Source organism: Nycticebus coucang, chromosome 24, assembly GCF_027406575.1.
Source record: "Nycticebus coucang isolate mNycCou1 chromosome 24, mNycCou1.pri, whole genome shotgun sequence".
NCBI classification, from domain to species: domain Eukaryota; kingdom Metazoa; phylum Chordata; class Mammalia; order Primates; family Lorisidae; genus Nycticebus; species Nycticebus coucang.
The window spans coordinates 26,183,863-26,211,604 of NC_069803.1; the positions used below are offsets into that span (position 1 = coordinate 26,183,863).

At 48.9% G+C, this 27,742-nt stretch overlaps 1 protein-coding gene across 2 annotated transcripts in view; it reads left to right on the forward strand.

Annotated features, from left to right (window-relative positions):
* The window catches only part of DPYSL2 (dihydropyrimidinase like 2), a 103,544-nt gene that overhangs the window by 68,248 nt on the left and 7,554 nt on the right, over window positions 1-27,742 (forward strand). For both annotated transcript variants that reach the window (XM_053578594.1, XM_053578595.1), the window contains exons 4-11: window positions 6,454-6,618; window positions 8,826-8,887; window positions 9,736-9,816; window positions 10,323-10,391; window positions 14,032-14,152; window positions 22,533-22,689; window positions 23,043-23,184; window positions 25,641-25,811. In XM_053578594.1, coding sequence (XP_053434569.1) covers window positions 6,454-6,618; window positions 8,826-8,887; window positions 9,736-9,816; window positions 10,323-10,391; window positions 14,032-14,152; window positions 22,533-22,689; window positions 23,043-23,184; window positions 25,641-25,811 — 968 coding nt within the window. The remainder of the gene's footprint in view (window positions 1-6,453; window positions 6,619-8,825; window positions 8,888-9,735; window positions 9,817-10,322; window positions 10,392-14,031; window positions 14,153-22,532; window positions 22,690-23,042; window positions 23,185-25,640; window positions 25,812-27,742) is intronic.

Consider the following 27,742-nt stretch of genomic DNA (forward strand, 5'->3'; position numbering starts at 1 on the left):
CACTCTATGAATAAATGGCAGAATGTCCTGGAACCCAGGTACCTGTCGTTCCATTCTTACAGGTGCCCCTTAAATTCCGAGGGGCAGCTGCTCTCTCTTTTCTTTCTACCTTTTTTGGGGGAACAAAACTTATCTTAACTGGCAGGCCGAGCACACCGAAGACTCCTATCTCTCCGCCAACAAAAGCCATTGTCTGCCTGGTTGATGAGGTCACCGGCATTTAGTTGCCAGCTTGGACAGGCCACGTGGATAAGCCAGGGGTGGTTTGTGCTGTCTTCTCCCTTGTGGTTTGCCTTTCATTTGAGTTGATCATTTATCTGAGATGAAGAAGGCAGAAGCTGGTGGACACACAGTTAAGAGCAGGCGACACAGAGGCTGGAAGATGAGGCTGGGACTGGTTGGTGTCAGATCCTGGAGATAGGCAGTTCTGAGACTGTAAATATCCCGGGAGCACAGGGAGACGTGTGGACCGGCAGCAGGAGTTTTTTTTTTTTTTTTTTTTTTGTAGAGACAGAGTCTCACTTTATGGCCCTCGGTAGAGTGCCGTGGCCTCACACAGCTCACAGCAACCTCCAACTCCTGGGCTTACGCGATTCTCTTGCCTCAGCCTCCCGAGCAGCTGGGACTACAGGCGCCCGCCACAAAGGCAGCAGGAGTTTTAAGATCTGTTCCTGGGTGATACCTTGTCTGAGGCTTTGGTGGGGGTCGCGGGGGAGCTCCCTGTCCTCCCTGCCTCTTCCTGCTCCACTTGCATCACCCCCAGCAGACTGAGCGAACATGATTTCTGCTCATTTGCTACAATTCCAGAACAGGACTGCAGTGACGACTTTTCCTGAACCCTTGAACCAATCAGAAACACTGATGTCCAGCCTTTCAAACACTTGGGGTCTTGGATTCTATCAGTGTTGCTCCCTGGTTGTGATTTTGTGCAAGATGTTTCCACTGGGGGACCTGGGCAAAGGGTCTGAGGTTCTCCTTACATCGTTTCTTACAACTGCATGTGAGTCTACAATGACCTTTATGAAAGTTAAAAACAAAACAAAACAACTTAGCATCTTTGAAGTGCTGTAAACGCCAAAGGGGTTTTATGTTTGAAATTTCAAGGAACAGCTTATTTACTTAGTGTCTAACACTTTGCCAAGGTCCAATAAGCATAAAAATAGGATAAAACCGCTGGGAGAATGAAGTACTGATTCAGGCTGCAACAAGGATGAGCCTTGAAAACATCACGCTAAGTGAAAACAGGCAGACACAGACAACCACATAGATTCCATTGATATGAAATGTCCAGAATAAGCAAATCTACAGACTAGCGGCTGCCAGACGCTGGGAGTAACAGGGCTGGAGGGAATGGGGAGTGACGGCTAGTGGGTCCCAGGTTTCCTTTTCGGGGGATGTTCTAAAATTAGATTGTGGTGATGGTTATACAGTTCAGTGGAGATATTAAAAACCATTGCATTGTACCCCTGGAACAGGTGAATTGCACAGTCTGTGAATTATATCTCAATAAAAATTTTTAAAAAGTAGGGTCCTTTGACAGTTTCTTTCTTTTTTTTTTAAGAGACAGGGTAAGTCTCACTATGTCACCCTTGGTAGAGTGCTGTACTGTCACAGCTCACAGCAACCTCAAACTCTTGGGCTTAAACGATTTTCTTGCCTCAGCCTCCCAAGTAGCTGGGAGTACTCACACCTGCCTCAACGCCCGGCTACCTTGACCATTTTAACAGAAGTAATAGAAAACAATTGTCTAGATTAAAGCACTTTCAGAGACTGCTTGTAATTTGCAAATTCAGGCTACTGTCCTGGGGCATATTCAGGGCTCCGTCATTAACCAGAGTCACCGGCCTGCCACCCGGACCACAGTGGTATTTTCAGCGGATCATCCTGAGGGGAATGAAACCTCAGTGGGTGCAGGCATTTTTGCCAGGTGTGATTACCTGCTTCATGTTAACCTCTTGTGGTTCTGTAGGGGAGGCAGTTTCATGCCTGTGTTTTATGGATGAAGAAATAGAGGTGGCAGAGAATAACCACAGCAAAGGAGGACCACAGAAAGACCCAAAACGTAAGAGTCTGGGCGATCTAAACCCCAAGCCCAGCCTCTTTTCCTTGCTGGTGGACAGCTGGGTTGCCGAGCTGTTGCTCTGGCCGGGGCAGATAGGTCAGGAAGGTCACCAGGGAAAAGGCCTCTGCGTTCTGTACAAGTTCTTTTCAGCCTTGTGTCCTTAGGGGGGACCCTGTACTCCCTCCGGAAGTGACTATGACATTCTGCCCTGTTTCCTTGGAGCAGCTCTTCCCACGAGAGCTTCAGTGGAAAACGAACTGTGGGAAAACATGTGGCAGCTTTTCATGGACACGTTTCTGAGCGTCATTTGCTCTTGGAGGAAACACGTTGATTTCTCTGAAGTGCTCAGCTGTGCCTGGGTCCTGAGTTTTCGAGGGTTCATCACTCTAGGGACTGGTTTTGGATGTGGAAGGAAGCCACAACCTTGCAGCCAGGGAACCTGGTATTTTTGGTGGTGATGATGCTGTTGTATAGAAGGTAGCCCCGTCCTGGTGAGATGGGCAGGAATGAATGGAGGTGTGTGTGTGGGGGAAAGATTCGTGCTCAGTGAGCGATGCTCAGATGGGTCTAAGGCAGACAGAGTAGCTCAGGGGTTGCTTAGTAGACGTCAGATGATCACATCCCAGCCTGTACCTGTGGAATCACAACCGCTGACCTGTGGTCCAGGGACCTGTGATGCAGGAGCTCTGAGATCATTCTCCTGCACCCTGAAACCTGAGAGGTATAGCACCAGGTGAGCTGATACACCCTTGGAATTTGGGGTCTGGGTCCTGCTGCCAGGCAAGGTGGTCCTTGCCTGTGACCTTAACCAAGGGTGGATACGGGCAGAGCTGTGGCTTACTCGAGCCACTCGGAATAGGGATGGGCATCTCCAGACTGTAGTCTCAGATTTCACAGGCTAAGGAGGAGGGGAGAAAATCGTAGGAAGGAAGTGAACTTTGGAAAGATACATTCTTTTCTTCGAAAAATCAGAAAATAAAAAGAGTAATGAAGGGAATTTTTACCACCAGGTATTACCATGTATCAAAAACCTGCTATATTTTGTACTGACAGAGATAAATGAAGCAAAATAACCCGGAACAAAACCCAGAGTTTTGTCTCTCAGTAAGGTGCGTACACATTTAAACTAGTATTAGGAATTTTATCTAATAATAATAATATTCTTTTTTAAAAGTCACCGTAAATCAAAAGGGGAGGAAAGGATCATATAATAACTATGAGCCCATGGGTCTGATTTTCACAGTACTTATTTTTCTGAGAAGGACTTGTTTTTTGAATCCCAAAGGAAACATATGTTGAACATGGGCTTCCTTATTTACATTGGCTGAAGAGCCTAACTTTAAATTTAGCTGATATATGTATAAGACTAAATGTTGTTTACTGATCTATACAAATGCATACGTACACCCATGCATACATATTGACATGTACACACAAACACACATACATATGCTCACACATACAGACACGGCTCATTCTTGGTTTCATTTTGTTTCTTCTATTTCATCATCTTTTTTTTTTTTTAATCTTTTCTTTATTATTATTATTATTATTGGTTGCAGTTTTTGGCCGGGGCCGGGTTTGAACCCACCACCTCCGGTCTATGGGAGCCACAGGTGCTGCCCTATTTCATCTTTTAGTCCTATTTCTGGTGTGTCAAATCTTTTCGTATTTTATGTATCTTTACAAACCAGTTTAAATACATTTTGGGGGAAGAATGTGGACTCTACGTAAGTAGAATAAAATATGACCCATAGAAAAAAGATTTAGAGAAAATATGCCCTAATTTTTGTAGGTTGATTGGGAGGCATGTGGTGGTGGTTGGATTATTAATTTTCTCTCACATTTTCTATGGTTTTGACATTTTCTACTCAAAGCAAACCTGTATCATCAGAAGAAAATCCTTATTTTCATTCATTCTTTATGCCGGCCAGTGAAAGGAATGCTTTTCTTCTGGCAGGTGGATGTACGTGAGGGTCTCAGAGGGCAGTGTTAGCAGAGGGGTCCCCAGGCTTTGCGACGGGAATAGCGGACCGGGTTCCCAGCAGAGCCTGCTCTTCTTATCCTGCACAGTGGGATGTGAGGGCTGGCAGGGAGCATTCCTTCATGATGAGAGCATCTACGGAGCTCTTCCTAGATCTGGGCAGTCAGGGCCTGCTCTGGGGGAGTTTACATCCGTCCCAGTGGAGAGTCAGATCGTGAATCAGTGGAACTGGTACAAAAACGATCACAAATAGCAGTGCATCCTTGACATGGTGATGTGCAGCTGGACGAGAAGGACGAGAAGGAGATGCCCGAGTAGAGCAAGGGAAATGGATTGGGGGGCAGGAGGGGCTGCTCTAGAGTTGGGCAGGTTGAAGTCAAAACCAGCCAGGTGGCTGATGGCCACCAGAGTAAGTTGGAGAGATTGGCCTGGACCAGATCTGGCTGGACCACAGGAAGGAGTTGGAGGTTTGCTATAAAAACAGTGAATAGCTACTGAGGGATTTGATCAGGGGGGGAATGGTAGCATCTGATTCATCCAATTAAATTTAAGAAGATCCTTCCAGGGGTGGTGCCTGTGGCTCAAATGAGGAGGGCACCAGCCCCATATGCTGGAGGTGGCAGGTTCAAACCCAGCCCCGGCCAAAAACCGCAAAAAAAAAAAAAGAAAAAGAAGACCCTTCCAGCTGCTTATGAAGGCTGGTTTGGAGAGGACTAGAGGTGAAGCCAGGGGCGAGGCTAGGGAGGTTCTGTTTAAACTGATTGCAACAAAGTGAAGGTTTCATGATTTGCTTTGATGGGGTTGGCACACAAGCTAAGGAAAAACTGGAATTGTTTTGTCAAGATTTCTATCTTTGCATTTTAGCGGCGGACGGGCTTGCATTTAAAGTGCACATCATCTTTGCTTTTGTTGATAGCATTATCTATGTTCTGGATACTAGATGTGTATGCACCCACTTGATTACATATAATAATACCTATGAAACAGTAAATTTTTAATTTTTTTACAGAGACAATGTGTTGCTATGTTGCCCAGGCTGGATTTGAACTCCTGAGCTTAAGCAATCCTCCTGTCTCAGCTTCCTGGGTAGCTAGGAGTATAGGCATGTGCTATTACACCCAGCTCACGAAAAAGTTCATGTCCCCCCCCAGAGACCATTCAGTGTAGATGGACAGATGTCTGACATATACAAAGCCAAGCTCAGTTGATCACAATTTAGCAGTATCTGCATGATTTGATCCATTTCAGAAACCTGAGCTCATTAGCATTGCCTGGGCTGGCATTTTTTTTTTTTTTAGCTCAGAACTGCTTACCTGGGTGCAAAAATATCTAATATTGTATTTAGGAAGAATGATTCCTTGCTTTAGGTGTCAAGTGTCCGGGCTTTTATCTTTATTGTTGCATAGGTTTGATTTGACCTTGGACAAATCATTTCAGTTTGTATTTTGGTGCAGAAGATGGGTAGTAATAGTTCTAGGAAACCATTCGTCAGGCTAACTCGGTGAGAGCTCTCCAAGATCAGGAGAGATGAGAATAAACCTACCTTGCAGACCTTTTTGGGAACTTTCATCTTTATCTGAAGAGCAAGGGGAAGTCATCAGATGATTTAAATAAGGGAGTGACATAAGATTGATAGATACGGACCAAGAGTATGTGCTTGGTGATATGATACGCATTTTAAATCAGCACTGAAATTTAGGGCAGTGGCGATTAGGTAGTTCACGCAATGGGACATTTCAGTGGAGCCAGGAAACAAACTCAGGTTAGTCTGAGTCCAGAATCCTGTGTTTTCCGTATCAGCCTACCTCAATCATATAACAGCAACTGCAATTTGAAAATGCTTTGAACTCTTAAGATGAAAGATTTCCCTTAAATTACAAAGTAGTATTATGCTGCAGAAATGTGAGCGGTAATGAGAGAGCGGGTTTGCCTGGGGACTTTGAAAGGCCCAGGCTGCATGGACGTGGCCCAGGCTACATGGACGTGGTCCAGGTCCTTCCAAGTTCCTTGCAGTCTGGTGGTGGTGGGCGGGGGAGTCTCACAAGCAGCCTCCACAAAAAGAAGGGTTCGGAGGCTCTGTGCGGGGCCATTTGACACTGCCATTGTCCTTAAGGACTCATTGTCCGTGAAATGTGCCCAGGGCCAGTGCTTTCAGGATTTTGAGTTGGGAAATCAGATCCGGGCGGTTCCTGCGTGGTTTCGCTGGAGCCCCCATCCACTGCCAAGTTTCTGCTTTCTCGCTCTTAGGTAGGCAGCTGGCTTAAGTGGCTTCTGAGAAGCTAGTTGTAGAGATCAGTGTCTCGACTTTGAACCCAAGAAGCCTGGTTCAGCGTTCAACTGGGAAAAATTATGCTGGCTTACGGCCCTCCAGGCTCTTGGTGATGATGGCAAATGTGCTTCTTTCCAGTTGATCATGTCGTTCCTGAGCCTGGGACAAGCCTGCTGTCTGCGTTTGACCAGTGGCGGGAATGGGCCGACAGCAAGTCCTGCTGTGACTACTCTCTGCATGTGGACCTCACCGAGTGGCACAAAGGCATCCAGGAAGAGATGGAAGCTCTGGTGAAGGACCACGGTAGGTTGCACAGACTCAGTACTTCTGCAGATGTTCCCATTTCAATCCACACGTTGGCACAGTGCTGGGAAGAAAGGCTCTGTGAATCATGCTGCAAGTTCCTATTTGCACCTCACACCTGTGCCTGCTCCTGGCACAGGAGAGGGCTTTGGGCCACACCTTTGTGCTAATGGGAGGTGGCCTCTGCCTTGATAAGTGAACATGAGCCTTGCTGCTGGGATGTGTTCTTGCTTTGAGACATCTGTGTTCTGTAGCCGAGGAGGTGAGGCTGCTGTAAGAGTGATACACAACTTGTCCCCTCGGGGGGTAGCAAGTGCCTTTTCCCATGAGGATTCTAGGTAGCCTTGGGAGAGGGCACACAAGTCTCGGGTGTTAGGCAGCCTCTTCCTGCAAACCTAGAATAATCCAGACGGTATTTGAGGGTAATGAGGCACTGCAAACCTGAGACAGCCTGAGGGGACTCTCTGTTTTGTAGAATTCTTTTGGGGAGGAAGGTTCCAGGGATTGGAAAGATTCACAGGGAGGCTGGAGGATTCTTCACCACCTCGAGGTGCCTCTGGGGCTTGTCTGCCAACAGGGACCTCAAGGGTTTAGGCGGAAGATCCAGATGACATTGTTTTCCTGGGTCACTTTGAGCTGGAGAGAAGATTCTGGGGGTCCCTTGTTGAACCCATGGGCTCCTAACCTTCAGGGAAACACCTGCTTTAGGTTTCTGGAACTTCTAGGCCCACAGACACTCGTGTGCTATGAGTAAAATGGTAGGAGACTCTAGGCATGGATATGATAGAAAAAGCCCCAGAAAGAAAATCTAGAGTCTTGGGGTTAGTTCTCTGCTCTTCCACAGATTAGCTTTGTGACCTTGGGCAAATCACCTAAATTTTATGGGCCTCAATTTTTTTTTTTTTAAATCTCTTACATGAGGGTATTGGACTAAATGTCCTCTGAGATTCTTCCCAGCACAAAGCTTCCATGTAAAAGACAAATAGGTAACCTTTGACCTTTCTTACTTTTGGCACTATCAAGACTCTGGTGGATTTAACTTTTGATGCTTAGGATGAATCCACTCCAAATCTGGAGGGAGGGTTACCATAGCAACTGTTGCCTGGCAACGAGAGAAGGGCAGGATGTTCAGAGACATTTAACTCTGGCAGCTTCCAACACCCCCCAGGTGGCTTGAATTAATCTCCAAGGCTGTGGGGTTGTCAGGATGATTGTTTAAAATTGTGATGGATGTTGGGCTAGAATGTTTGGTCTGGTGCCTCTGGAGGCAAGCACTCTTAAGACGCCAGGATGAGAATTGCGACATTGTGCGTTGAACTAATGAACCTCTTCGTATTTAAAAAATCGTTTCACAAGCATCAGCATGGAAGGAAGTCTGTTTGCCAAAGTGAAAACATTTATCACAGACTTTCATAGACAGAAACCTCTAATTCATTTTCTTGTTAAAGTCACAACAGACTTGGTTTTGGAGGTAGCTTTAAAAAAAGTTTAACTGCGGTAAACTAGATACACCATAAAATTTGCTATCTATTTTTAAACGGACAGTTCACTGCCATTAAGTACGTTTACATTTTGGTGCAGCCATCTCTCACTGTCCATAAACAGGCCTCTTTTCATCTTGCAAAATGAATACTCTGTCCTCATTAAACACTAACTCCCTATGCTCACTCCCCCGAGCCCAGGCAACCCTCATTCTACTCTCTGTCTATGAATTTGACTCTGAGATGCCTCCTACAAGTGGAATCATATAGTATTTGGCTTATTTCTCTTAACATAATGTCCTCAAGGTTCATCTTTGATAGGACACGTGTCAGAATGTCTTTCCGCTTTTAATGCGGAATAAATAAGGTCCCATTTTTTGAATAGTCTACATTCCGTTCATCCAGCCATTCTTCTGTTGATGGGCACTTGATTGTGTCCACCTTTTGGCCACATGAGTAATGCTGCTTTGAACACGGGTGTAGAAATACTGGCAACTCTTCAATGTTGATGCAGTTTTAAACTTACAGAAAAATTGTAGGCATATGAAAAAGGATTCTTATGCACCCCGATCTCATCCTCACTGGTTGTTTGCACCCCACTTGCTTCCTACATTCTCTCCTCCTCTGCGTGTGTGTGCATAACATTGTCACTTTCTTTTTCCCTTTTTGTTTTGGTGTGTCTATTAAAAGCCCTGTCTCCATCTCTCTATTTTTTCTGTCCACTAGGGGTAAATTCCTTCCTCGTGTACATGGCTTTCAAAGATCGCTTCCAGCTAACAGATTCCCAGGTAAGGAAGAAAGTCATCTTTTCTGAATAATTGTAGTGACGTTAGGCTGCTGCCGTCTGGGAAAGAAATCTTCAGGGTACGCACATTCTCAGCTTCATGGGAAGTGGCTGATGGACTGAGTGACTGATGTGAAACTTCACCTTGAAACAGGAACGTGATGGTTCGGCGCCCGTAGCACAGTGGTTACTGCGCCAGCCACATACATACGAGGGTGGCAGGTTCAATCCCAGCCTGGGCCAGCAAAACACCTGCAACAAAATAATAGCCGGGTGTTGTGGTGGGCGCCTGTAGTCCCAGCTACTTGGGAGGCGGAGGCAAGAGAATTGCTTAAGCCCAAGAGTTGGGGTTGCTGTGAGCTGTGACACCACGGCATTCTACCGAGGGTGACATAGTGAGACTCTGTCTCAAACAAAAAAAGAGAAAACAAACAAACGAAAAAAGCAAGAAAAAGGAACGTGAACCCAGTGCCCTGGCCCCTGGGACTGGAGCGCCATCAGGCTGTGGCTGTGAGCCTCAGAGCTGCACCCCCCCCTTGGCACAGCGTGGCCCAGAGAAGCACTGGGAGCTTCCTGGGCAGAGCAGGTGCAGAGCTGGGTGGCATCCAGGAGCTGCTCCCCCTTGTGCTGTGTCCTGCTGAGTTGCGCTGCCTTTGATGATCACAGAGGGGGCTTCCTGTGCCAGATGTGGCCAGAGACCTTACCCTCAGTCATACCAAAAAAGCCCGCCTTTGTAGAAGCAGCCGATAGGTACCGTCTCTCATCCAGCAATGTTGCCGGCAGGGGGATGGTTGTCGCTATGAACAGAAAGCTGGAAACTCTTGTCTCTGATCCTACCCTCCTCTCTCTCAGATATATGAAGTGCTAAGCGTGATCCGGGATATTGGTGCCATAGCCCAAGTCCACGCAGAAAACGGTGACATCATTGCCGAGGTAGGGGCTGCTTCTTCATCATTTATTCTTCACCTGGAGGGCAAGAGGCAGGTCAGGAGAGTGAGACGTCCTGGGTAGCTTACCACGGGGTGGACAGCCAGAGGGGCCTGGAGCCCCCTTGATGGGGCTCTGCTCAGTCTCACTGTGGCGTGAGCCCCAGTAACACACGTCCTTCCAGGGTGCTGCTTCCCTTTCTAGAGAGAGCCTGTTTCTCTTGGTGCTGTCATGCGCTGCCTTGGGTGGGGTCCGGGGATGCCATCGTCACATGTAGGCATTGTGCACCGTGGTTGAGGGGCAGGAATGTGTCGGCCGTCAGCATCCCGGGGAGCTGGCAGTTCTTGGGGGCTGTCATTGGTCCTTCCTGCTTAGGACAGGACAGGGCAGCAGGCCCTTCTCTTTCTGACGTCTTGGGATGAGGGCTGAGTGGTCACTGTGTGCCCAGCTCTCCAGCGGTCAGCTCTGTGATGTCAGCTCACCCTGATAGCCTGGCTTTCTTTGAATTCTAGGAGCAACAGAGGATCCTGGATATGGGCATCACGGGCCCGGAGGGACACGTGCTGAGCCGGCCTGAAGAGGTGAGCATGGGTGGAACAGGATGCGTGAATCCGTGTCCCTGGGGCGCTGTACAGAGCCGCGGGGAACTCGCGACCTCCCTTTTGAGAGTATGGCTTCTCTGGCACAGACGAGGGTCTCTCGGAGCAACCAAGGGTCACATGTGTGTCTACATAGGCAAAGTGACATGTTCAACGGCACCTGAGGGCCAGGAGGTGTGCAGAGCGGGGCCTGAAGACACTCCCTTCTGTCTCTGCTTCTCTGAGCCCTCTGTTGTATGAACATGAACGCTTCTTCACTTGATCTTAGCCAAAAGGCCGAGGAGCGATGAACATGAGTGGTTCTTTAGCGGCATCCCGCACTCAAGGTTTTAGGAGTTCATAAAGTGTGGCTTCCAAAATCTTAGCAGTCTGCGGCCGCGCCTGTGGCTCAGCGGGTAGTGCGCTGGCCCCACACACCGAGGGTGGCAGGTTCAAACCCTGGCCCCGGCCAAACTGCAACAACAACAAAAAAAAGCAAGGGTAATGAAGTGAGACTCTGTCTCTAAAAAAGAAAAAAAAAAAATCTTAGCCATCACAAAAATATAGCAAGGGGTCTAACAGCCCTTCTAAATATCTACAGAGACTAAGGGGGTTGTAAGTTTTACCACCATAAGCCGTCACAGGGCATCACATAACAAGTAGAGTCCGGTAGAATCTTGTACAATTGTGGAGGGGAGAAAAAAATAAATAAAAAGTAAAATGGTGGAGGGGAAATTCAGAGCAGGGGTCCGTGCTGGCGCGAAGGTTGACAGTTGCCGTCTTGGTGACGTGTGTGGGTTAGAAGGGAGGCTGCTTGTGCCTCTGTGGTGGGGATCTGCTCTTTGAAGTTAGAATTTGCAGCTGCTGGGTGCTGTTGAGAAGTTGGCTCCCTAAGGAAGTGCTGAAGATCTCACAGGACCTGGCTGAGAGTGGTCTGGAGCTTGGAGCCAGGACGACAATGAGGGGCATTGTGGACACAACCAGACCTCTCCCTTGATGGGAGGAAGGGACAGGAAGGGGCAGGCACAGAGAAGGCGGCTGAGTTCATCCAGACCTGATGAGGGTCTTCTGCCAGCACACTTGGAGGCGGGCCAAGCCACCCACCCATAGAGTTTTAGCTCTAGGACGTTCCTTCTGCATCTGGGATGTGTCCATATTGGTACTGATGTGGACAGCATCCTCCCCTGTGAGAAATAGATCTGAAAAGGATGGAAATCTGTGGTCCAACCATGGGCTGCTGGAGGAGGAGCTGGTGTCCGGGGCCTTCTGCAGACTTCGGGGTAGGGGCGAGGCTGGAAAAGGAGAAGGGGGTGAGACAGAGGCAAGGAAAAGAAGGGGACCCTGTGTGGGATGATTCACACATGTGGGGGTTTACACTTTGTGCTGCTCTTCTGACTACGCACACACCTAGACACACACACACACAAAGACATACTCAGACACACAGACACCTGCATACAGACACCAGATTCATACAGACAGACATGTAGACACACAGTCATACACACAGACACCAGACCCACAGAGATACACAGATATGGATACATAGGTACAGCTACACACACACACACACACACACACACACACACACACGCGCACACGCAGAGGCTCTAGGACCCCTTCAGCTCCATCCAAGGCCCTGAGGACATTTTCTTCTCCCCAGGAGACAGAACAGAAACCCTGACATTTTCAGAATGGTGCAGCCCCGTTCCAGGCCAGGTGTGTGGGTCTTTGGGCCTGGTAGGAGCTGAAAGGTCGGGCTGGTGCCGCCTGAGGGTGGGGGCTGGGCCCCCAGGGCACTGGCACCTGCTCGTGTTGACCCCTCGTCAGTACAACTGCACGGTTCAGTTAGCCCAGGACGGTCCCCATCTGTCCCTGTTGCTATTGTGGGATCATTAGCACTGCCTCTTGTGCGTTCACAAGTGTCCATGGTAGGACAACAAATCAGGCAGTCACCTGCATCTCTGGGAAGTGCTGAGGATTCTGCTGCAGAGATGCGGGACGTCTCCACCCTGTGCCTCCCAGGCCAGGGATGCTGCTATTGCAACTGGAGCTGAGGAGAGGGAGGGCCTGTCTTCTGCCATCCCAGGAATCAGGATGTTTGAAGAGCTTTTTCAAGAGCCCTTTGCTTTGCCTGTGGGTTTCTAGACATCTAGAGTTGGTGCCCGAAAGGTTACACACGGGTGAAGATGGCTCAGCTTCACTAAATTAGATTACCAGCTTATGCGGTTACAGAGCTTAATCTCTTGGCTGGGCTCTGGTGGAGACAAGGTAGCTAAGTTAATTCAATCAGGAGCTCAGTCGTTGTTTCTTGTGAGAAGTAACAGCTCTTTGTGGGACAGCCCAGATCGAGATACCACTAATATGAAGTGAAGTCATTTATTTGCTCAGCAAACAGTTTTGAGCACCTGCTGGGTACTAGACAGGATACTGGGAGTGACTGAGGGTGGGGTATGGAGGATATAAAACAGGGAATAAGCCCCAGCCCCTCCCCCAATGAGCTCAAGGCAGGGTGTTTTTTTTTTTGAGATAGAGTCTCACTCTGTCACACTGGGTAGAGTGCTGTGGGGTCATAGTTCACAGCAACCTCAAACTCCTGGGGTCAAATGATCCTCTTCTCAGCCTGCTAAGTAGCTAGGACCTCAGGTGCCTTCCACAACACCCAGCTAATTTTTTTAATTTTCTGTAGAGATGGGGATCTTGCTGTTGCTCAGGCTGGTCTCAAACTCCTGAGCGCAAGCAATCCCCCGGCCTCGGCTTCTCAGAATGCTGGGATTACAGGAGGGAGCCAGTGACATTTTGAAATCCGCTGTTCCGTCATTTCACCTGCTTGCCCAGTGTAAACACACATGGCTGATTCCTTGTAGGATAGAACTTGATCCTGGTCAGTTCAGCTTATTTATGAGAATGGTCCTCGCCTCTTGTGCTGGCTGTCACTGTACCAGGCTGTGGCTGGCTGGGTGGCCACGTTCATGCTTCACACACAGGGGGGTCGTTGGTGTAGACAAATGCTGCCCGCCCCCTTCCCAGAGCCCTGTGAGGCTGCATTGTTTTGTGGATGATGCTGGCTTTGTGAGTGCCCAACAGAAGCCCAGCACAAACCCACATCACCAGTGTCCTGACTCAGGACCGTAGAAGCAGAAAGAAGATACTGCATTGAGAGTGGCTGGGGCCGAGGGGGTGGTTCTTGAGTATTAGCCAGTGAGGAAATCGCACAGAGGGTGTCCAGACTCACTTTGTGAATCCCATGCTCTGCTCCCAGCCTGGAGGTCTTGACAGGGCCTGAGAATCTGCATTTCTTTGTGTTTTTTTTTTTTCAGTTTTTGGCTGGGGCTGGGTTTGAACCTACCACCTCTGGCATATGGGGCCGACGCCCTACTCCTTTGAGCCACAGGTGCCTCCTGAGAGTCTGCATTACTTATGGACTCTGGGCCACGCCTGGAGAAGGGTCAGGAAGGAATCACCCCACCATTTCAACCACACCAATACTGAGTGACGCTGGGCCAGTCATGTCCCCTTGCAGGGTCCCTCTGGGTGGGACCTTGGGGACACAGCAGCCTCTCAGGGGAAGGGGAAGAGTGGATAAAGATGGGACTCGTGGGCTGGGCTGAGCAGACTTCTTACAGTGGCCACTCTTACACAGGTGGAGGCCGAGGCTGTGAACCGTGCGATCACCATCGCCAACCAGACCAACTGCCCCCTGTATGTCACCAAGGTGATGAGCAAGAGCTCGGCCGAGGTCATCGCCCAGGCACGGAAGAAGGGTGAGGCTGTAGCTGGGCTGCCTGAGGGTGTGGGCGGGTTTGGAGAGGAGGGCTCCTTTTCCAGACCCTCATGCCAAATGGGCCACCCGTGCCCCGTTCCGGCATTAACCTAATTACAGCTGAGTGGGGCAGGGAGCTCCAGTTTCCTCCCTTTGTTCTGCTGAGGCATTGTTAGTATCTATTTACAGCTGTACACAAGATGTGGTGGGCAGGTGCACCCCATCCTCGTGCCCCATAGAAAAGTTGGATTTAATTTGAGGCAATATAAATAAACTGGGTACATACACAGGCTACCTCAGTTTCCATCTGCTGTGGAATCTGTCTGGGGAGAGTCTGCACCCTGAGCTGGTAGTAATTCTTGCTGGGTGAGTAAGGCAGCATTGTGGGGTGCTGGGGATGCTTTTCGCCCCAGACACTGTCATGGCCAGTCTTTGTGGTGCTCAGTAAACTCAGTTGGTGTGTTCCAGGCTGAGGCTGGTTCTCTGCTGTCACTTGGGGTCTGTTGAGAAGGTTCTTGGAAACTAATTTACAAGTGCAGCTTCCAGCATTTGCATATGGGGTAAACAGGATGATCCATGGAGCACCTTGAATGTTATGTACGCTGTATGCGGCAGGACCCTGTTGTCACCTGCTGCTGACAGTCATCCCCCCCTTATGCTGGGGAGCTGTCTTCTGGTAGAGCAAGCCTGGGGCCGTGACTTCCATGGAGGATCTTAGCCTGGTGGGAATTGGATGCTCCGAAGGCCTCTCCCCTTCCGCCTTCCTCCTCTTCTTTCCAGTACGTCTTCCCACCCTCGGCCTCTGTACCACTCCCTCTCCCAGGTCTCCGTTTCTCTTCTCTCTCTCCTGAGTCCTCTCATTCCCCTTTCTCTTGACTCTGTCTTTCTCAGGCTCTCTAATTCTCTAGGCCTTTGTCTCTCTGCGTCTGTCTTTCTCCACCAGTAAGGGAGCGGTTTGACCTCCATGGCTCAGTTTTTCTTCTCAGTCGGGAGTGACCCACATGCATCAAGAAGGGTTGTGGGATATTTTCGCTGGTTGGTATCTTGGTGCAAGCCCTGGAGCAAATTGCTCAATGACCATTGAGTCACTTTGTCCTGAGAGCTGATGGCTTCCAGACGGACCCAGCGGGGCCTGGCTCCTGCTCTTTGGCTTCACATCCTGGGGCCTCTGTTCCTGAGGCTTTGCATTGAGAGGTCCCTGCCTTAGTTTGCTTGGACACCTGCCATCTCCTGGCATCTTGAAGGAATTGCCTTTTTGAAATAAAGTGTTTACTTCAATCAACGTCTTTGAGCTGTTTTTCTAGGAGACGCTCCGGATGAGGACTGAGTTGGTGGCCTCGAGTCACACAGACACCATCTGCAAGTCGGCTGGGCATGCGTGGGAATCCACTTCAGTGTGGAGGCCAGTCCACGGAGTGGGGAATGGTCGGCCCAGTGTCTGAAAGGGGAAAGGAGGAGGCAGCTTAATTTTTCTTTTTTTCTTTTTTTTTTTTGTGGTTTTTGGCCGGGGCTGGGTTTGAACCCGCCACCTCCGGCATATGGGACCGGCACCCTACTCCTTGAGCCACAGGCGCCGCCCAGCTTAATTTTTATATTTCACCAGTGATGATAAACATTTCAGTGTAATTATGGAAAGAAAGTTTTCCAAAGTTTACCCCATATGTAAACACTTACCTGAACAAGTGAGAGGATGGAAAGGTCCAGCCTCCCGCAGACCTCAGTCAGGGCCTGTGGCATCATGGAGCCAGCCCTGCCACCGCTGTCCCTTTCTGCTGACCCCGGCCTTCTTCCTGGGGGTTGTGGACCTCAGGTGTGTGGTTGTAGCACCCAGTTCACTCCAGCACCTGGCTCTGTGCCAGTGGCCCCTGTTGCCTTTATAACTTTGACCGTGTGTGTCTTTTGGGTAAACATTAAGAGGGGACTTCAGCCTGCTTCTTTCCAGAACTTTCTGGGCATGATTCCACCTGTGCCCACACCGGGGTTCTCAGGGTGGCATTTGCATTCAAACTGTCACCCTTTAGCCCCCGAAAACCTTAGCTTTAGATCAACCTGAGCTGCTGGAAAGGAATTTGCCATTTGTGGTGCATTCAGGTGCTACCGTGTAGGAATGAGCAACCCGAGCTGACTTCACAGCCTCTGAAGGCTCTTTCCCATCTCTCTGGAACTTCATGACAACTTTAGGAGGCAGGCCAGGCAGGAATTTTGATGTTTTGTTTTACTTTGCAGCTGAGTAAACTGAAGCTCAAAACTAATGAATAGTGGGACTGGGACTTTGCGCCACAAATATCCACATCACTATTTGACTGACTTAACTTCATACTTTAAAATTATTTTAATTCGATGATGTAAGTGGCCTGTGTCTGTCGGGGCTTCGTTCCTCAACGAACCTGGTAGAAACTGGAGGCTGACAGCCCAGCAGAGGCTTGGGGACTGTGCCAGCAAGGGTTCCCAAATGACTTCAGATGGAAGATGGTAGAAGGTGGTATTAAGTCTTTATCTCTGGAATCAATGTCCTGCCCTGGATCAAACCCGCTCCACGGTGCACCAGCTAGGTGATGCTGGGCCGCTTCCTCGCTATCTCCACGTCTCCTTTTTCTGTCTGCAAGGGAGGAGAGTAACGGTGACTCATCTTACAGGGTGACGATGATGTGCAGAATAGATAACACGGGCCAAGACCGAGTCAATAACTGTCACCAGTCATTAATGCCATGATTAAAGAACGGGGGCTGGTTTAACCCTGAGCTTGTTGGAAAAAGTGGAGGAAAGACAGCTCCTGACCTGGGGGAAGGGTTTTCTGCGCAGGACTGTTTATCTGCCTGGCCGGGTTCTTCTGGCCCCTGGAGGTGAGGGGCTGTTTTAACCCTGAGCTTGTTGGAAAAAGCAGAGGATGGGGTGGCACCTGTGGCTCAGTGAGTAGGGCGCCGGCCCCATATGCCGAGGGTGGCGGGTTCAAACCCAGCCCCGGCCACACTGCAACAAAAAAATAGCCAGGCGTGGTGGCGGGCGCCTGTAGTCCCAGCTGCTCGGGAGGCTGAGGCAAGAGAATCACGTAAGCCCAAGAGTTAGAGGTTGCTGTGAGCCGTGTGAAGCCACGGCACTCTACACGAGGGCGGTACAGTGAGACTCTGTCTCTACAAAAACAAACAAACAAACAAAAAAACCCGCAGAGGTGACAGCTCCTGACCTGGGGCAAGGGTTTCCTGCGCAGGACTGTTTGTCTGCCGGCCGGGTTCTTCTGACCCCTGCAGGTGAGGGGGAGGTACTGCTGTTGTGCTGCCCGGTTTCTTTCTCTGTGAAATGGAGAGTGTCTTCATTTATTCACCCAACTTTTACTCTGTGATAGATACTTCAGGCCTGTGCACCCAGCATAAGAAATGGTCCTGGCTCTCAGTTGGATCCTTTGCCTGCAGGGGCAGAAAGTCATAGTGGGCAGGGGTCAGGGTAAGATGGGCAAGCACGGAAGAGCCTCCGAGGGGTCGGGATATGTAAGAGGACTTGGAGTTTTTGTACAAATGTGAGCTGTTGACAAATCATGATCACCTCAGTGGGAGGAGCAGTCACATCTTCTACTCCCCACCCAGAGACCTGTGGGTCCAAATCTAAGGGAGGAGAAGCTTAAGGAAGTGAGGACATGAGACAAGATGTTAGTTAGAACTGTTCTCACCTGCCCACCTGCCCCACCCTGACTGCATCCTGGAGAGACAAGCTGCTTTCATCGTCTTGTGATGTTCAGCAGGACGGCAACTCATCAACCCCATCTGGCAGAAGAGGAAATGGAAATAGGGCCTGGACCAGGAGACCTTGGGCAGGCTTTTACTCTTGAACAGAACTTAGGCCTTGGTCAATAGAGTGGGCTCAGTTCATGGAGGAGAGATGGAAATGCAGAAACGGACTATCTTGCTCCAGATCGTCCAGCCTGTGAGGAGTGGAAACCACGATTCCAGACTCCTGGCCATGGAGGGAGCCTTGGTGTGGGGGTCCTTCTCCGGAATGGGCTCCCTCAGACTGTGTTCCGTCCATGTGTGGGATCTGGCGTGTCTGCTGATGCCTTCCATGTGTGAGTGCAGCCTGTGGGCAGTGCCGGATGACCTGATCCTGTGGACACTCTTTTCCATCTTCCTCCTCAACCCACCCCTGCAATCCAGATGCAGAGAAGTTGAGAAGAACACTTGTGGCTTCTGAGGAGCATTAAACTCTGGGAATCTAAATTTGTGGCAAGATTTCTTATGCCCTTGTGGGTCAACAGGAGTGACTACAGCTTCATTAGAAGCTTATCGTTGTGTGGTGTCAGGGAGCCTGTGAGGGCCCCTCAGTTTGGGGTTGAATCCTTAGTGCTGAGCTAATGTACAACAGAGCATTCTTGAAGCTAGACTTGAGATGGAGCGTGGCAGGTGGGTTGGGCCCTGACATCACGAAATCCCAACAAAATCCATGTTAGAGTTATTTAGATAAACAGAGCTAATGGGAGAGAGAGAGGATAGAGAGGAAGGTAGAGATTTATTTTAAGGAATCAGCTCATGCCGTTATAGGGTTGGTGAGTCTGTAATCTGCAGGTTAGGCCGCCAGACTGGAGGCCCAGGGAAGCCCAAGGCCGTCTGGAGACTCCTTTCCCAACCAGTACCCTCACTTCACAGTTGTGAAGGTTGGGAATTCAGTTTGCACTGAACCGCAGGATGAGATCCTGGGTTTGGTTTTCAGCCATCAGCTCTGCACCTGTAAGACATAAGGGTCTCTTTCAAGGCAGACATAGAAACTTTGGGGTCATTTAGGTGCTGCCTGAGCTGGGAATTTGAATCCCTGAGCTCATTCTTTTCTTTCCCCCCCTTTTTTGGGCACAATTAGGAGCCACCGAGGAATCTCATTATACTTGTTAACTTGACAGAAATGTTCTATGGTATCAAAGACATAGTCAGTAGAACCTGGCCTTGAAGAAGTATTTGGGCTTGTCTACCAGTTTGTGCACCTGTATTGTTGGGCCTTGGAATATCAGTGCTGTCTTTGCTACTGGAACTAGGACCATTGGCGCCTTTAAATCCAATCATTTGAGAATCAATTCTAAAAATCTTGGAACTAATTCAGAAAACTCATCCTTAAGATTTTGTTCCTCTAGACCCACCCCCAGTGTGGGCCCCCGGCTGTGAGGGTCTGGCCGGTTCTGTGTAAAGAGAGGGTGAGTGTGAGTGAGCGCGTGTCCGGCTGTCTATCCTGGTTGGTTTTTCCCTCTGCTTTTGTGGTGACATACTGAGTTACATGTACATGGTTTTTCTTTTATTCCTCCTTTGGATTTATCCTCCTCCTCCTTGTTCATGGGAAATAACTGACTGTCAGAGCTAGGAGCTGTCATGCATTTCTGAGCCCCAGGTCCCATTTATTCTAATTTATTCTCTGTGAATGCACTCAGGCCCCAGGCTGGCTATGAATAAACACCAGCCCCAAGTCCCCTGCAGTTCCTGGCTGGGTGAGTGGGCTAAAGGCTGGGGGGTGTGTGTGTGTGTGTGTGTGTGTGTGTGTCACACCCTTCAGTTCAGACTTTCCTGGGAAAAGAAAATTCTGAAGATCTGCAGCGGAGAAAGCGTCAGCAGTGTTTTTAGAGGAGTGCAGAAAGGCCAATTAAGCCCCATTTCATGGTTTGTTATTATTAATGGTAATTATTTCTGGCACGGAATTCAGTGGTGTCTATGGCCTGACCAAGCTCCAGAATCTCATCTACAGCTCCTTGGTGTACAGTGTTTATGGATGGGGAGGAGTCCCCTGGGTGGGCGGCTCCCGGCCACTGTGCTGGGATGGAAAGGCCTTTCAGAGGATCCACACTCTGTTGGAGGGAGGGGGTTTATCTCCTATATTGCCTTTTGGGGGTAAAGAAAGAAATGAAACCAAAGCACAGCCAGGACCTCCAAATCCCTCAGGGAATTTGAACAGAGCAGAGCAGAAATGAGCTGCCAGATGCCTCTGGCCTCCCAGCGCCCACCTCTCCTGCCCCTGCAGTCTTTATGTTAGCCTGGCTATGGTCCAGGAATCCTCACTCTGCTTTAGTCTAAGAGGCAGGCTCTGGTCAGCAGTGGTCTTAGAAGCTCCAGAGGCTGGAGGCCAAGTTCATTGTCTTGTGGAAAGCTGCATTTTCCCGGAGGGAGGAAGCTCCATCCAGCCCAGCTTGAGTCCTTCCCAATGATTGATGAGCTCACAGGCAGCAGAGTTCATGCCTATGGTTTTGGGGCCATTTTTTATGAACAAGCCCCCTCCTGATTCTCCAGGCAGTTGAGTCAGGGAAAGGACAAATGGTAGCAAGTTACAAACTCTGGGAAATGTTTACATTTGTCCAGGAGCGTCAGAGACCATCCAGCCATTCTTTTGCTCCCATACCTCTGCTGTTAGGAATTTTTTCATGTGGACAAGACCAGGAAACCTTTAGGGTTGCAGATCCTTTGTTTTCCTGTGACTTGTACAGACCTCACCTTTTGCTCAGACAGTGTGGCCAGGGGGACCTGTGGACTGGGTAGGTCAGGAGAGTTAGAGCCAGATCTGCCTGAGCTCCCGTGAGAGCTGTGGGCTGCAGCTGGACGTTTGAATACATGGAGACCCCTGGCAACAGCCATGGCCTTCTCAATATGCAGTGTTTTTCCACTTTGGGTGAGCTGAGGCTGTTTGGGTAGCCGCGCAGCCGGCTCAGTGCACCAGTTTCTGCCTGCAGGGCACAGAGTAGGTCAGGAGCCCAGGGGACCCTTGCAGGCCTTCTGAGCATCTGCCCTTTTCTTCTTGGGGGCTTCCTTTTGCTCTGCGTGAGGCTCCCCCTGGGTTAGGAGCTCTTCCTCCTGCTTGGGGCGTTGTCAGGGGTGTTGTCACCGATTGGGGAGTGAGCATGACCTCCAGTACTCCCTAGCTGAACAGGGAGTCCTTTGTGAAATTCCTGAGGCAGGAGGGGGGAGCTTGCAGACACAGCTCTCAGAGTGGCCTGCAAAGAAGAGGGTGTTGTGGTGTATTATCTAGTGATAAGGCCTTGGAGAAGGCTGTGGAGGGGAAGGAAAAAGCATTCCTGACTTTGATGTGTTTGGCCTTGAGGCCATGTGTTTGCAAAAGAAGGAAGCTTAGCTGGAACATTGTGGGGAGGAGGGGAGGGGAGGGAATTCAGCTGACCCGTGATCAAATTCCAGCTAGAGATGCCTTTAATTAATAAAATATTAGACCATTTAATCAATTCAGCACATATTTATTGAGTGCCTACTATGTGCAGACATATAAAATATCTTCAATATGTCTCCATCAAGTGGGGCATCAAAAAATGCCAAACTTGGCAACTAGGGGAGTGGAAGATGCGATTCTCATGGCTGGTGTAGCCCCCCAGTCGAGTTGTAGATGATGTTCAAGAGGAGATTAGATCCTCCAGTGAGGAAATTTACACCCTTGAAGGCAGAGAGTTCTTTTGGAGGATTTCATGGAAGAGAATGGCATGGAAAGATTATGTTTTGGAAGGTCACTCTAGAAGTGTCTTGGAGAGTGAGTGGAAGTGGAGAAAACATTTTCAAAAACAAGTCTAAAGTTGAATTGGAAGACTCAGTTGGAATGACTTGGGGAGAAGTGGCGAGGGCATGATTTAAGGCAAGATGGCATTTAAGTCACTAAAGCACGGACATCAGGGGATATAAATGATTCCCAATTCTGGCTTATACCTGAGTGGAAGGAGACGAGGAAAGGGTTTGGGTTTCAGGGAGGCGACATTCTTTCTTGGATGCTGTAGTCGTGAAGTTAGGCTGGACTTCTGGAAACCCTGACCTCTCAGAAGCATAACTGTACAAAGTTGGCTTCTCGCTCTGGGAAGGTCCCTGTGAATCCGGTGGCTGTCAAGGGCAGCAGCTCCCTCCAGGTGGTGACTCAGGGATCTAACCTGACTCTTGGGCAGATCTGAAGGGCTGTGGATTTGCTCTCAAGTACTTGAACCTGGTGATGTCCTGTGTGGCTTCTTCTCACAGGCCTTTAGTCAGAGCTGGATACTGTGAGGGATTTGGGGTTAAGTGTGGGGTACCGCGGATCACTCCAATAGAAGTGACCACGTGGCGCTGGGTGCTTGGATGCTGTCTGGGCCGGAGATGGGTAAGAAATAGAGTTGGGAACGAGCAGCGCAGGAAGAGGAAGCCTTCGGGATGTTTGGGTACATCAAGTTCGAAGAGCAGGGGCCAAAGGTGAAATCTTTGGGAGCAGCTATTCCTGGGTGACCAGCTGGTTGAGGTAGTGGGTCTCCCCAAGCATCATCTGAGAGATGAGGCTGACGTCTTTAACCTTCAGCGGGATGGTGAGAATCCTGGGAGTTGGGCAGGTGGTGGCTCCCTGGAAGGGTGGTTTCCTCCCTTCTTTGTTTTAAACTGAGCCTTGCGTGTTCTATTTGTCAGGAACTGTTGTGTATGGCGAGCCCATCACAGCCAGCTTGGGCACCGACGGCTCCCACTACTGGAGCAAGAACTGGGCCAAGGCCGCCGCCTTCGTCACCTCCCCACCCTTGAGCCCTGATCCGACCACTCCAGACTTTCTCAACTCCTTGCTGTCCTGGTGAGTCTTGGTGACTTGTTCAAACTTGGTGTTCCTGGTCTTTCCTCAGGCCAAAAACTGACCTGGATCTGACAGTGTGGTGGCCAAGAGCAGGCTGGCGACAGGTGGACCCTCATTTACGAGACTGGGATTGCTAGCCGAGACTAGGGATCACCCCTCTGAGACCACTCTGGGAGGGGAGTGTGGTTAGAAACCTGGGCCCTCTTCACAGGCAGCTGCTGGAAATATACGCCATGTCCAAAGGTCTCCTTTGTGGTTGGCGTGGTTCCCCCAGGGTATCCCTCACCAAGTAGGTTTAAGGCACAGGGCATCCTAATGAAGCTTCGGCATTGTGTCATGTTCTTTCCTTCTAGTGGAGACCTCCAGGTCACAGGCAGTGCCCATTGTACTTTCAACACTGCTCAGAAGGCTGTGGGGAAGGATAACTTCACCCTGATCCCCGAGGGCACCAACGGCACGGAGGAGCGAATGTCCATCATCTGGGATAAGGCCGTGGTAAGGAGCAGTGGCCTCGCTCTTGGGTGGGTCCAGCTTCTTTGTCCCAGGTCTGGGAGACTCCTCCAGGCCTTGATGTGACAGTTGAGAACATTCTAGAAGCTGGTACGTGTGTGACAATACTTCATAAGTTTGAAATCCAAGACCACTCATTATAGGTCATTTCCTCCTAAACATTACATGTATTTCTTTCTTTTTTTTGCAGTTTTTGGCTGAGGCTGGGTTTGAACCCGCCACCTCTGGCATATGGGGCTGGCGCCCTACTCCTTTGAGCCACAGGCACCGTAGTTCTTAATAATTATCATCTATGGAAACTGTACACACAGTTTTTACATATGAGTCAGGAAAAAGCTTCCTTAGCAACCTAGTGACTTATCCAGAGAATCCTTTTCTGCTCTTGGAAATAGACTCATTTTCAAGAAGCGTCACTTAGGGCTGTCTGGATTTATTTAACATTACTACTCACCGTCTTGTGGCAGGGTTTGCTTTGAACATATACTGACCTTTAGGAGATCCTTGGGATTTTTCATCTGAATGTTTTAAAATATGTTAACAGCATAGGTTGCTTGTTTCTTAGTGAATTTTTTAGATTATGTAAATAATACATCCTGCCCAGGGGCAATAGCATTCTACTGTAATCCCAGCGCTTTGGGAGGCTGGACAGGAGGATCATTTGAGCCCAGGAGTTCAAGACCTTGTCTTAAACTTGCAACACAGCAAGACCCCGTCTCTACAGAAAATTTAAAAAGTAGCCAGGTGTGATGGCGTTCGCCTGTAGTCCCAACTACTTGGGCGGCTGAGGTGGGAGAATCACTTGAGCCCAGAAGTTCGAGCCTGCATGATTTTGGCATTGCACTCTAGCTTGGGTGACACAGTGAGACCCTATCTGAAAAAAAAAAAAAAAAAATACACATACACACACAGACATACACACAATGTCCTTAAAGTTCATGTGCAATTTTAAGTTGGATACTATTTTAAATTGCACATGAACTTTATGGACACCCTGTATATACCCATGTACGTGCTTTTCCAAAGAATAAGGAAGTAAATAAAAATCACAATGTTTCATTTGTAATTATGATTAACATTCTGACAAAGGTCTGTCCATTTTTTGCCACTGCATGAATGCACATGTGTGTATAAATGGTGTCCTGGCATACTTACTATTTTATAGCTTTTTTTCTGAAACTCAATATAACGTGAAAAAGTTTCCACATCTTTAAATATATTTGAAAAACTTGGTTTTTAATAGCAGACGATTCTATCTTACTGCTACACTGTCATTTATTTATAATCCTTTGAGCATTTATGTTATTTCTGAGTTTTTTTTTTTTTTAAACTGGGATGAACATCCTTGTAAACACATTGTTGGACATATCCTTACTTGTGTTTGTAGGAGAAATTTCTAGAAATGGCTGGGTCAAGGGCTGTGTCTATTATTAAGGCTTTTGTCAGAGTTTCTTCCAGAAAGATTACTCTACTTGATGTGCCACCAGCAATGTAGGATAGTCTCTAATTTCTTCTACCAAGTGGGTGTTATCAGCAAAACCCCCAAAGTTTGCTCACTTGATAGGTAGATTTTTTGGTCTCATTGTTTGACATTTAATTTTTTGAGTTACTGATAAGAGTGAATATTTTTTCCTATGCTTATTGGCCATTTGTATTCTCTTCTCCCTTTTAATGTCAGCTAATTTGTCAGTTTTCTACTGGATTTAGAATGGGTCTGGAAAGGAAAGGACTTGGGGCCATGTGACTGGCACCCGCACCCTAACCATGGGAAGCCTGACCCTGGGCTGAAACCTGCAGCTCATCTAGCACTGCACCTGTGTTTTGTTGAAAAGGATCTAGCCAGTTAGGCCAGATGACATTTCCTAAAGAGGCACTGTGGCCTCCGCACATTTAAAAATGTGTATTCATTTTGAAATAATTGTAGTTGTTGCGAAGATAATACAGAAGGAGAGAGAGACAGGGCAGAGGTCCCGGGCAGGCTTCGCGAGCTTCCCCTGTGGCTACGTCTTTTGTAGTTGTGATGCCATATTGAATGCAGAGCACTGATGTGGTGCAGCCTGTGTGTAGCTCCGGGTCATCTTGTTACATGTGGATTCATGTTACCATCACCGTAATCGAGAGGCCAGTCTAGTCCCTCGCCACCGAGTCCTCCCTCATGCTCTCCCGTATCACCACCACCCTCCCCCTACCTAGTCCCTGTGGGAATTCGTCTAGGCCCTGGTCTGTCCTCCATCTCTACAGTTTTGTTATTTGGAGAATTTAGGAAATGGAATGACACAGTATGTAACCTTTGAGATTGCTTTCTTCCCCACTTGGCGTAGTGCCCTTGCCATCCAAGTTACCGAATGTATCGATAGTTTTTTCCCCTTGCAGAATGCGGTAACATTCTGCCCTTCGACCCTGTGACCTCCTTTTGCTGTGTGTCTGTGTGCCTTGCCCCTCAGGTCACTGGGAAGATGGATGAGAACCAGTTTGTGGCCGTGACCAGCACCAATGCAGCTAAAGTCTTCAATCTGTACCCCCGGAAAGGCCGCATTGCTGTGGGATCCGATGCTGACCTGGTCATCTGGGACCCTGACAGCGTTAAAACCATCTCTGCCAAGACGCACAACAGTGTAAGGCTTGGTAACAGACCTGATCCAGTCACAGAAAGAGGCAGAAAAAGGGAGACTCCCAGGACTTCTGAAAAATAACTCACTTGCTAGGGATGGACATTGTAGGATGTGCTACAAATTGCGAAGAATAGGAAAGAATAGTGGTTTCATTTTATTTAGTGGGGTTAGTAAAAACTGTTCTCACATCAGCATTACCAGGGCTTCTCCAGAGTGGTGCCAGGATGCCAGAAGCTTCTAGAAGTCAGGGACCATCCCACTTTTATACTTTGGTATAGGGCCAGTCAGGCGGGAGCTTGGTACAAGAGAACTAAAGGAAATAGTTAAATGTTCTCTCTTGAGATGCCCGTGGGGCACTTTTGTTCCCTCGAGCCCTTATTCTCTCAAGCAGGTTTACTGTACAACACCTGGATGGTGGTCATTCTTACTGTCCTGACAGCAATTATCCACTTTGCATTCTTTGAGTACAAGGAATTACCCACAGCCATTCGATCACAGTTTTAGGAGCTGCAGGCTTGGGTTTCTCGTGCCTCTGGGTCTGGTCTGTGGGGCTTAGGGATTATCTCTCTTGTTAATGTGACACTGGGCACAAGACTTGATGTCTTAGATGCCTAAGCTGAGAGTGAGGGTTCAGACGAGGTCCCCAAGGGTCCTGTGGTTCTGTGAGGTCAGTTTGCTTTAAGCAGAGGTCTTGGACACTACGTGGATTCCTCACAGATGAAATGGTGGAGAGACAAGATTGAAGGAACATGGCCTAGGAAGCTCTTGGAAAAGAGGCTCTTGGGCCTCAGGCAGAAGCATTTTGCATCAGGAACTCATTTGAATCTTGGAGTGAATTTTTTTTTTTAATTTCGGATTCATATGAGGATATGATTAGGTTATATAGTTCACATTTCTTAAATTAAAGCCCGAGTTGTGCCCTTCCCCCCGGAAGAGTGCCATATACCCATGTGGTGTATTCTTAATAAAGAGATGATTCTTGTGAAGCTCTGAATCGCAGGCTGGCTCCATAGGGAACATGGTTCCAGCCTGCGCCAGCAAGCAGTGACCCCTCCGCTCCATGCCAGGACCCCGTGACGGGGGCATGCTTCTGGCATTTCCCATTTCACTGTCTTCTCATTTGGAGAGGTGTTGGGGCTGCAGTGAGCTCGGGCCCAGTCGGCTTACGCTGACACCTGTGGGTACCAGGAAGGAGGTGGGTGCTTCTCAGAAGGCTGCTCACTTCCCTGGGTCTAGCTGACTCTGTCTCCTTCCCTGCTGGCAGGCTCAGCCTGGCAGCATGGCCTCCTATTCACAGCTCAGATCACAACCCCTTGGGGGTTTAGACTGGCCTGCCCAACAGACCTACCTAATTCTTTTTTTTGGCAATTTTTGGCTGGGTCAGGTTTGAACCCACCACCTCCAGTATATGGGGCTGGTGGCCCTATGCCCCTGACCTACCTAATTCATAAGCATTTAATGGTGCCCTCCCATTTACTCTTTTATTTGACCTTCTCAATAAAGGGACTGGTATTATCCCAATTGGATAGATAAATGCATGGAGGCTTAGCGAGCTTAAGTGACCAGTCTAACGTTACATAGTGATTTTGTGGTTGACCCAGAATTAGAATCTGAAATTGTTCAGAGCTCTTCCCTGCCAGCCTGCAGCAACTTGGTCAGGGCTGGATGAGAAAACACTTCCCCTTCCTTGCAGCATCCCTTCCCCCAGAGGAAATAGTAAGGGCAGACTAGGCCCCTTATTTGAGATGCATGTGACTTTTAGCCAGGGACCTTGCCTTTGGAGCTCTTAGACTAGAACAAGAGAGGATGAGAAGGTTTGAGAAGGGAGATTTTGCCTTCTAGACATTTCCACCCAAACCTGCCCTGCCTTTAACTCTGGGTGACCCACGTAAGAAGTGTTGGCTTTCAAAGTCCTGCTTTCCATCCTCACTTGT